The 11,513-nt window shown below is 42.1% G+C and overlaps 1 protein-coding gene across 3 annotated transcripts; it reads right to left on the bottom strand.

Annotated features, from left to right (window-relative positions):
- Positions 1-46: 46 nt before the first annotated feature.
- LOC133968132 (high mobility group protein HMGI-C-like) lies at positions 47-11,257 on the bottom strand. 3 transcript variants are annotated; one of them, XM_062404003.1, is made up of 6 exons: positions 10,967-11,257; positions 8,831-9,031; positions 8,605-8,688; positions 6,837-6,884; positions 6,677-6,715; positions 47-4,234 (listed from the first exon to the last, which is right to left on the bottom strand). In XM_062404003.1, the coding sequence occupies exons 2-6, from the start codon at positions 8,933-8,935 to the stop codon at positions 4,157-4,159; spliced, it is 354 nt and encodes a 117-aa protein (XP_062259987.1). In that variant the 5' UTR covers positions 8,936-9,031; positions 10,967-11,257; the 3' UTR covers positions 47-4,156. The 3 variants fall into 3 exon arrangements, with proteins under 3 accessions (XP_062259987.1, XP_062259972.1, XP_062259980.1); XM_062403988.1 differs by having other exon boundaries at positions 6,837-6,887; XM_062403996.1 differs by lacking the exon at positions 10,967-11,257 and having other exon boundaries at positions 6,837-6,887; positions 8,831-9,355.
- Positions 11,258-11,513: the final 256 nt, after the last annotated feature.

Raw genomic sequence — 11,513 nt, forward strand, 5'->3', positions numbered from 1 at the left:
TTTATTGGTAAGCGATAAAGAAGCAGAATAACATAATTCACATGGTAAAGAGTCATAACAAAATATATATCACAGGTTTGTGAGTTCAATTAAAGAAGTGGATGAGGACACATCAATAATATCACTACAAAATTGGTGTTAAAAGTAAGGCATACAATATGATTGCTCAAGTTACACTTCAACCTTTCAATAGTTGAAAATGGATCAAGTACTGTATTTAACAATATCACTATCAGTAAGATCACATAAAACCATTGTCCCCATATTGAGTGTAAATATCCAACGACGAAGTATTACAGCCATATTGAAGAAAAAGGATTTGAGATTTTGTTAATAGTCATAATATTACAAGAATTAAGTTGTAATCAAATGAAAAAAATGAAGATGTTTAAAGAAAAAGAAAAAAGAGAGTTCCACTCCTTGCTCCAAAATCTTTGTAACCAATCTCATTGTTTCTTCCTCATTTTAACCCAAGTGAGAGGCTGATCTTTTGATATTCCTCTTTGAAAAAAGTCTAAAATTATGACTTAATCCTTATAATATTATGACTTTTTTCTCCTCTAATCTTATCACTTGATTCTCAGACATTTTCCCCTTAAGGGGCTCTCATACTTTGTTGCAACTTACAAACACAGCTTGTGTAAAATAACAAACATTGACTTGGCTGTGATTCAAATGAAGAGGCTGACTTCCATTCACTTATGGTGACATGGACGTAGTGAGATGAGATGAGTGGACTACGACAGCACTAGTTTGAGAGTTAGTTCAAGATTTCATCCACGTCACCTGCAGCCCTGACGGAAACATTTCCTCAGAGACGACCCAGGCGTGTTTGTTTTCAGAGGTAGTCCAGACGGCAAACACAAAATAAAACGTAAATGTCAATGCAGTTGAACAAGAAAACTGTAACTGAAATGAGTTCTTCCGGCAGCAACTTAGTAAACAATGCTGAAATACATAAAATTAATGGGATACAACATATCATCAGTGATATCATAAGTGAGTTTAAGTGAATTAACACTTAATATATACAGTAAATGAAGGGTGATATTCAAGTCACGTAATAACTACTAAGTGATATGTTGTCCATGCTGGGTAACGTCCTCCCATGATGACACTGGACTCAATTTGATGAAGTTGAAGTGCTTGCATTTGTCTGATCATTTGTCTGACCAAGTCTCAATAACAATTTTTTTTTTTAAACATAAGAGTCAACGTCTTTATCAAAAAACAAAACATTTTGGTAATCCACGTAAAAATCTCTCCAATATACCAGTATTACTATATGACTAGTTGTTCAGTTGCTAAATTAAGAATAAATGCTGAATTGTTACTATTCATTACACATTAAACGTACTACTCTTTGTAATTAGTTCACCTTAAAGTGTGGGTTCTCGCCAAAGACTGTCTATAAAGATGGATGACAGACTCTGCAAAAGTTAAGCCAAAGCATGTCGATCGCCCCCCGGGTGGCTGCCTGGAGAGCAGCATTATCTCTCCTCCATGTTAGTCGATGGGCTATGGACCAAACTAAGAGGTCAAAGTTTACATCAATTAAACATTTCTCAAAGATGGTTGTAATCATTTGAGATTGTTCTTATCAAACAGATGTTTGTTCATTTGGTTTTGGCTCCAAATAGAATTTGGCTTCATTTCTGGATAGTGGGGGGAAGTGGAGATGTGTCCTCTGTCTTTATAGAAAGTAAATGGTTCTGTGATGGAAATGTGGTCATGGTCAGTGTGACCATGACCACATTTCCATTTTCAGGGCCATCACAATACATCCAAACCAAACTTGAAAAAGAACCTGTATGTTCGGACACCAATGTGTTCTCATAATTTGGGTGAGCTGACCTTTTAAAGCAAGGCAATAACTTTTGAAATCAAACCCACACATGAAATTTTGAACTAATAAGCAATACGTTGAATTGATAAGCAATAAAAGACAAGCAATAAGACATAAGTTCAATCCAATATTATTTCTGCTGTATCATCACTTGTTATAGTAAGACCAGTGACTTTTGGTAGCTGTTAGCATACTACATTCTACTTGTGCTATTGCACAGGGGCGTTGCAATAGGGTTCACAAAGCAGACAATTCCCGGGGCCCCACACTGAACCGAGGCCCCTGAGAACAGCTGATAACATTAGTCCACGGCAATGACAGTTGTGTAGCCCCCCCCCCCCCTTTTGCCTATGGCAACCAAAGCTGTTTAAGACACACCTGCTCCTGTTAACTTATACGTTAGCATTTAGCTTTAAACCATCACTGCCACACTGACCACTGTTGTAGCTGTTCAACAAAAGTTATGGCCTAGTTTTATCAGCCAGAAAATAGAGAAAGGTACAACTTGGGTCCATTTTCCCCCTAAAAAAATCAGTCATACAAAGACAGGGTTCCTGATGCGATGCTGAGTATTGATTAATTACCCAGAATTCATTTCATTTCAAGCTATTTTCCTACAAGGTCAGCGTGGTTTTATTTTCCGCCCTTCCTTCCAGATCACATGAATTATAGAGTGTCACACATACAAGTTACAGTGTATGAGATTACATGATGTAGTAAAAATTGAAATATCAGAGAATCAGACCCAGAAAACAAACGCACAACAAATAAAACAAGTATTTCATTCAGAACTACACCCTAAAAAGCAAGTATTTCATCAAGTTGTTGTAAACTATTGGCTGCATTTTATTTCCCAGGAGACCAAAGCAAGTGTCACACCATCTTTTAACAAGTACCTTTTTTTTAAGTATTGACACTGATTTTTTCACGGAGAGTAAAATCAACTGTTGCAGTGTAACGTCTGTGTAGGGCTGGGTGATGAAACAATATCAATAAATATCATGATAATTATCAATAAGGACTGATATGAATTTTTTTATCTTGATGTAATTTTTGGCCGTAACACCCAGCCCTACCCCTGTGTGTTTGTTTGAGTGTAGCCCTGAAAACCCTTTGTCTGTCTATATGGTATATCTGCACATGAACCTGTGCGTGTGTGTGTGTGGGTGTTTGTGTGTGTGTGTGTGTCACTGTCGAGGGAATGGAGAATGACTATGCTGGAGATCATCTGTGTTTTTTGTGATGCTGAGGTAGAATGAGAGATTAAGAAACTGAGGGTAACTGAGGTTTGAATGAGGTCTTTGTGTCAAGGCATACTGGTTATGTCAAATACAGATCAGAAATGCACAACAAACACGGCACAATAATTATTACTGAGTAGACTGACGACATGTTCCTGAATAGTTTTTTACCTGAGGTTTCAATATGGTGTAAAAGCACTGTAATAGGGAAATCCTGAGTGTGGTAAAATGATGCGTCAACACTGCTGTTGACTCAAGTAAACATGAAAGGTTGATCAAAAATGAAATACCCATTTCAATCTTTGGGTATTTTCCTTTTTTTCGTACATTAGCTGCTGGTTGGGAGGAAAAAAAAATGCATTTCACTGAGGTTATTAAAGATCTGAATACGTTTCTTACATTGACATGTTCTCCCTCCAAAGTTGGACATTTCATTTTGGAAAAAGCACCTTTCACGTCTACTTTCATAATAATGACTTCAGCGCACATGTTCATATTGTAACATTATTCAAAATGTCACCACCTTGCTCCCATTTCCCGCAAGGTTTCAAGGCGCTCCAGTCAGAAACACGTTTCAACAAAAGGGTTCAGTTTGGTTCCTTTTTTTTTTTTCTTTCTTAACCCTCCCGCTCATTTTAGCCTGCGAACCTGTCACACACACACACACACACAAACACACACACACACACACACGCACACACTCAGACACTCAAACAGACACACAGGCTGAAAGGCTCAGGAAGGCAAGGCATACTTAAAAAGGAATAGTTCCAAAAGTACACTTATTTTGAGAAACTTTTTCCTTGGTGGAGCGTATTTCCCATAATGTGAGAACTACTAAATAAGACATTAATAAAAGCCCTTTCCAATTAAATTCTTCAATTTTTAAAACACAGAACGGACAAATCCAGGGTAGATTTCTCCTTTTGAGAACAAACCACGGTCTGCAATGATTGTGTGTGAGTGTGTATATGTGTGTGTGTTCCTGAATCCCCATCACAGATAGGTGTCACATGGTACCCCTGTTTGTTTGAGGCCGAACCTTGAGGTAGGTCGAGAGGTGACATGTCTACTCCCCTTCCTCCTGCGGCGTGTCCTGAGATGACGAGCGCTGCGACGGGCCCTCCCCTGCGCCGCCTGAAGGATCCTGGAACAACAAGCAAGGCAGTTTTATTTAAAAACCATATTTCATACACAGAAGTATATTCAAGGTGTTGAATAGGGAAACTAATAACAACACAGATGCTAAGTTAAAAGAAATTGATTTCAAGTTAAAAGCACCGTTCAGAACAAATTAAAAAAAGGAAAACAAACAAGATTAAGAGAGGAGAAAAAAGAGGCAAACGTATATAAAAAAAAAAAATCTATATTATAAGTCTAGAATTTTTAAAAACAAGTTAAAGGCATAGAATAATTAAAAAAATTACACAAATTGACTTTAGATTTTGTAAACTGGTAAAAGTGAATAAAGCAGTTTTGATCTGGATTCAAATGATGCAATGGATTGGGGCATTCCTAGGATTATCCAGTGCTGTGCTGCATAATGACTAAAGGCTGCTTCTGCTTGTTAAACCCTGGGTACCACCAGCAGACCCCTACCAGAGATCTCAGAGGTCTTACAGGGTTTTATTGCACTATCATCTCTGTTAGGTATTTTGTGCCAGCTCCATTAAGACATTTAAAAAGGAACCAAAACCCTTTCTTTCTGTTATTGTCTGATCTCTTTCAGTTACACTGAGTCAAAATGCACAAGGTCATGAATCACACGCGGATACAAGAATGAGTGTAAGAATTTCATTGAGTGATTGCGTGCGGGGAAGAAGATCCAGCTGTCAAACGTAGAATTGTGAGGAAGACGACGGTTAAGTCAGGAAACCGAGAAGACAGAGGAAGAGAACAGTTAGATCAGGTTTCCCCTCTCGACATTGACTCATTCTTCCCCTTCGCGTGCGTGCGTCTGAGAGAGGGAGTCTGTCTCAACAGTTTCAGTTCTTGAAGCATCTCTACCCCCTTTGACAAACTGCTCTGTGGGGAGGATGCGATAAGGCAGACGAGGGGCATCGACAGAGCCGGCCCGCCTCGGTGACAAACGTTGTGCAATTTTTGAAAGATGAACAAGACGCCTGAAAGAGGTGAAAGTTCTGAGAAACGCTGTGTGAACAGTCTTCACCAAAGCTGGATGACTTCACGAAAGGATGTTTGGAGGTGTCTCTGGGGAATTCAACAATCTGTGCATTTCCAAGAATATGTCCCGTCCTCATGAAGCCGGTTCACATAAAAGCCCAGAGAACAAGTGCCCTGGTTGTTGGTTATTTACAGTGAATGTGCCAAAGCAACAGCAAAGTTTGCAATTCTACACTGTGTTAGTTTGTTACTGTGCTCAGTTTCAAAAGAGGAATCATTTGCCACACAAGTGTAAAAGTCTACTGTTGAAACAGTATAACGATGCATGATATAAAATATTAATATGTTCGAAAACTCTAATATGCTGGGGACAGGGCCAGGGAAATAGACAGAGGTCAGAGTCCTCCCACGGTTTGTTCAGATTTCAACAAATTCAATTTAAGATATTTTTGGGAACAAAATAAATTTGTCCTAAAGTTTAGAATGACAGATATGAAGGAGTATCGGAGCATTACTTAAACTTCCATAATAGATAAGGTGATGAAGCCAATACAAAAAAAACGTTCTGGCGCAAACTACAACGAGACAGACGTTGTCCACAGACTTTCCTTAAGACAGACACTGAATAAATGTAGACTAGAAAGGTTTTTCATTGATCTACTCTAGATTCTATGAGGTTCTTATGGTTCTTCTCAAGTATTTCTGAAATAAATCACATCACCAAGAAGACTTGGGATATACATTGATAGCCTAATGCAGATTTTGGAGACTGCAGTCAGTTTGAGGTGCTGTTAATTAGGAGCTTTTTTCCAATACCATAGTTTGTCCACCACATCGGTGGCAGCTGGGTGTGCAGGGGTCCAACTGCATGAAAGCCCCCGTTTGTTGGATGCAGCCTGACTGTCATGTGAACAAAGGGCTTTTGAATGTAGCTAATAGGATTGATGCTGAACATAAACTGTGGACTCACTTAACACCAGCTCATGATGCCCATGAACGGTTGAAAGAGATCAAGTCTCATTTACAAGTCATACATGTAATGATCTGAGTCAACAGGCACATGTGACACAGGCGGAGGCTGTAAAAGTCCACGTTCACAAAGTGTCACAGTCACTTCACTCTGATCTCATTTCAAAATATAATTTAAAACAATTCAAATTATTTGAAAAATTTGCAGAGAAGAGCCGTGAAGTAATTAAATGAATGAAAATCAGATTGGACTAACGTTTAAGTTTGTAAGACCACGAGCCGTTTGTGCTAGATTTCATTTCAACATGGCTCCTTAAGTCAAGTGTTCGCCTAACATCACAGACAATACAATAAAATGCTTTCAGCTTCTTTTAAACACAGACCTTTTATCAATCATTTAAAATAAATCCAAACTTAGTCATTTTTAGTGGATTTTCCCTGCAGGCTTACAGTGCGTCAGAAACCAAACTGAACCACCAGATTTAGTTTTCCTCACCTGCTGCTCTTCAGGTACTTCTTGAACTACTCTCTGAGGCTGTGGAGAGAAATGAATCCACCATTAGTGAAGCGCTCCTCCAGCACACACACCAACACATATTATATGTTTAGAGTCAGTGTTGATGTACAGTGGGGAAGTGTCAGTGATCGCTCCATACCCATTTCCTGGGTCGCCCGCGTGGTCGTCTCTCCCCAACCGGCTCTATCTTCTGAGGGAGAACAGATGAGTGGTTAAATATAGATTCATATTTTAACAATCATATCCTGAAACAATTTGCGCCCATTTAACTGTAGCTTTTTTAGACTTTTACAACAGAAACAATTTAACAGCTAAATCTTCTGCAAGTCAGCTGGGAATGATCCCCACAGGAGATACACAATACTCAATACATTTTATAAATACTCATTTTTAAAGTCATTTGTAAACGTTTAGACTTGAATTTACAAGCACAAGTTGCATGTCCTGCAACAGAACTACTCCGTTATGTGATCATTTTCTAATCTAACCCTAACCCATTGAACAAGGATCCAGTAAAAGAATCAGCTTCTATCTTCTGCTTATCTGAACATCACTGATGATCTCTCACAGCCACAGTAAAGAATAATACACCAATGTCCCCATATGTGTGGTATACTTTGCTCTTTTTAAACCCTCTGTTAAGTTAAGTTTTTTCAATTCTGTAAACTCAAACAATGGATTTGTGTGAGTGACTGTGTAACTGCAGATTCAGAGAAAATACGTTGCAGGAACAAGTTTAGCAGGTTCGGGTACTCGACAATAATTGTTCCTCGAGAGCTGCTGATAAAGAAAAACGATCCTGACAGTGAGTCCCCTCTGTGTCTCTGCCAACAAAACTAACTATTGGCATAAGTCATTTTTCCACGTGTATAAAAAGACCAGTTGCTCTACGGAGTTATGCTGTTCATCTTCAACATGTTGTAAACGCAGGAGCAGCTCCAGCCAATCATCTGTTCTGAATGGAAAGCTGCCAGCAGGGGCAGTACAACAACGTTACCCCCTGAATCAACAGGTTTATGAGAACCTCAAACCTGAACTGTAAAGGCCGGCGCATGCTTCTGCAACTGCGTCGGCAGCTTTTCACGCAGCTGTGTCGCAGGACTCTTTGTCATTCATGCTTCCCAAAACTTCCACAAGCGTTGCGCCTCTTACAAAGCAATTCCCCGCCAGAACACTAGGCGGAGTAATGATTTTTGTCGAAGACGACCTCAGAGACGCCTTCTTTCTTCTTCGTCGATTGTTTATTTACATAGCCACTGCGGCTCCTCGTAGCCTCTTTCTGGCGGACAAATCCGCCAGTCAGTGACAGGTTATACAAGTGATCATACTATCGGATCTCTTCTGCCAAACGCTCTTCTATTTGGTCCATATTCGTTCTTCTAAATCTTCCGTGATTACTGCCGGTATTATGGGGCATGAAACCGGAAACTAGACTCCGGCGGAATGTGGTAAGCAGACCAATCACAAGCCTTGCGGGCTGCGTGAGGCTCGCGTCGTTTTGTCGTGTAGTTAGAAAAATTGGGCGACGCACGTAAGAAGAGATACAGAAGCACGTAAGGGGCCCGAAAGGGCTCTTGCACTTGCGGGCCCGTGAAAACGCAGAAGCATGCGCTGGCCTTAACAGTTAAAGTTTTGACTTGGAGTGCAAATTGTAGTACAATATTATACAGAAAGTCTGCTGTTATCGGTAGGAGAATTTAAGTTTCCATGTCGCAGGTAAACTGGTCAGTTGAACCAATTTAGTAGCACTTAGATGCCACCTACTTAAAGCACTTTGTAGTTTGCTTTTTTTGAGGAAACTGTACTTTCTCAATTCTTGTTGTTCTGGGTTTGTCCCCTCATGGTTGAATGCACTTATTGTAAGTTGCTTTGGATAAATGCGTCAGCTAAATGAAATGTAATGTAACCTTGGGTGCAATTTTGGGGCCTTTGTTCTTGCTGCCTTTCGGTCGTCCTCGCGGTCGCTTTGGAGTCGGGGGTCCAACGGGCTCCTGTAGAGAAAGATGGGATTTGAAGCCATAACCAGTGAGAAAATAACAGTAGCAACCAGTAGGAATAGACTTGGTGTCAACTAGCCACTGACTTAACATGTTTCAATGAGTTAGATTCATCTTTTGGAGACCGAAGTCCTACCTGCTGCTGTTTCCTCGGCCGACCCCTGCCCCTGCGCGGAGGTTCAGGAGGCGACTGGTCAGTGGTCGGCGGGGGAGACGGCTCTTTGGTCCCACTGTCACTCATGCCTGCGTCTGTCCACCTGCTCTAGAGAGTGTGGGCATCAAAGCCTGGAGGGGCGGCCTCGAGGGCTTCAAGTGGAGAAGGGCTGAGTATCAGGAGCTGGAGAAAGAAAATGACAATGAATCAGTTCAACAGCGGCACTTCAAATATTCTTCTTTTGCACAATTAGCCCGGTGAGTTTGAAGGAGTGCTAGATATATCAGAACCACGCAGGACGCCTTTCCAAGAGCAAGCGTGGGAACTGCTCGTACATAAGCCTTGGCACCCGGTGCATCGGAACACAGACAGGGCTCTGGCAGATGCAGGGAAACATGAGAGTAGTGTGCAGCGACTAAAAGTAGCACAGATATTCACAACCTGCATCAACGCTCTACGCTGCTTTTCCATCTGCTCTCAGGGAGGTATTTCTCACTGCATGTGGTAGGTGTGCTGATGCTGGGACATCTATTACACAGTTACTGTATTACAGTAAAACGCAGGCCACTGAGACCATAAAACTACTACAACTACATCTTCATGGAAAGAGTCTCCAGAATAAGACGGCCTGTGGAATAACGTGAGTTTGCCACCTAAACTTAACATGAGAGCAAGGAACAATTTAATGATAAGTCCAATCAATTGACAAGGAATGAATTTCCAACTGATGATTGATTAATCAAAACAAATTCTGGTGCTGGATTTTACATTTGAAGGATTTGCATCTTTGAATGACTTCTGTGAGACACGAAACTGAAGAGGTTTTGGACAGTTGGTGACACACACGTCATTGCACAGCATCGTTTTCACTACTTTCTGAAAGTTTCATAAGTTTCTATAATTATATATGAGTTTTTACATGTCAATAACTACGTAAAGGATCTAAGACAACGGTTTTGGAAATTAATGTTTCCAGAGCCAAAAGTGAGGTCTTCAATCTGCTTCTTTTGTCTGAACAACTGGACAAAACCCTGACTTTACTGTCACACGAGACAAAGAAACACTGACGAGGAAGTATAGGTCATTTTGCCTGAAAATGATGATTTATCAATAAATCAACAAGTTGATAATAAATGATTATGTTTAGTCGGCGGAACCCGACGGATCAATGTGACTCAAACAGTTTGAGCTGTAGCTACATTCCAGGCCCTGATTTAAAGTTCCCCAGATGTAAACAAGATGTAGCCTCTGTCCTCCTGCCATTGAAACTTCTTTAAAAGTGACTTCTCGTGGACTTTTGATGCAGAATTTGATCGACGGACGTGAGGCTCCTCTCCGCCGTGTCCCGAGGTGGCCGTTCACCAGGACGCCTCGGCTCCGGGAGGAATGTGCCAAACACTAATTGCCAACACAGCCCATCAAACACGGCCGCGCTGGAGCAGGAAGTCTCGGTAATCTGACAAAACCTGCGTCCTCGTTTTACGACTTAAAGCCAAGCGAGACGTCGCTCCCAAAGTGTTTTTTTTCTTCTTTTTGGAGCAACACAACAGGCGTCCCGCACTCCTCCTCCGGCTCCTCCTGCAGCACAGGACCGTCCGCTCGACTCCAGCCGTGTGTTTGCCAGTCAGCTACGGGACTCAATGTACTTTCTACGTATAGACGGGCGGCAACTGCAACCGCGGACACACACGTCTCCTACAGCCCGGGAGCACGGTGCGTAATGCGCGCCTGGAGCGGGCCAGTGGACCCGGGTTCTCCGCGCTTCGGTCCGAGGCGACTGGACACATGTTGACGGCAAAACAGTCGAGGCCACCGCCGAGAGTTTGAAAGAGTGTGTGGGGGGGGGGGGGGGTCCGGTCAGTGTTCACAACTTCCCAGCGCGTCCATCACTTGCGCAATCGGTGTGAAAATGTGTTTTGGGGAGAGAGCAGGTCCGCACACATGGATGGACTTGTAAGAAGAGAAAGACAAAGACGAGCAACGCAGGTGCAAGAAGCTCGAACATACACATACACACACACTACATACATACATGCACTGGGGCTATAGGCTCCATGTTGAGCAAAGCTGCTCGTGCACACAGCGCCAGACGCAACACAATGCGGCTGCACAACTTACCCCGTGTCGCTTTTGCAGTTTCACCTGGAAGTTCAGCTCACTCACTTTGCACAACTCTGGAAATCTCACTTTATCCACCGTCTCATTGGCTGCAATGAAAAGACAATCTCTCACTCTCTTCCTCCCTCCCTCTCTCTTTCTCTTCCCCTCTCTCCTTCCTCCTCTAATCGGAAATGTGTGTGATCCCCCCAGACGTCCAGTCACGAATACCCCAGTTGCAGTATAATGGGGGGTTGTAGCAGAGCAGTATGCATTGCATACTTCTTCTATTAAAGCATGTTTCAAGACAGAGCGAGGGTAGGAGGGGTGAGACACAGAACCCCGCCCAGAAAGGCTCACCCACTTGAGAGAGGGAAAAAAGAAGGAGAGAGCGCGAGAGAGAGAGAGAGAGAGAGAGAGAGAGAGAGACGGGCACCAGCAGACAGGAGCAGGAGGGTAGAGTCTGGTTCCGGGGTTCCCAAAGTAAAGTCCGGGGGGGGGGGGGGCTGGGAAGTTCCCTCCACAGAAGAGGAGAAAAAAAGAAGTTTTCTTCGGTAGAAATGATGGT

This window comes from Platichthys flesus, chromosome 2, assembly GCF_949316205.1.
Source record: "Platichthys flesus chromosome 2, fPlaFle2.1, whole genome shotgun sequence".
Taxonomy (NCBI): domain Eukaryota; kingdom Metazoa; phylum Chordata; class Actinopteri; order Pleuronectiformes; family Pleuronectidae; genus Platichthys; species Platichthys flesus.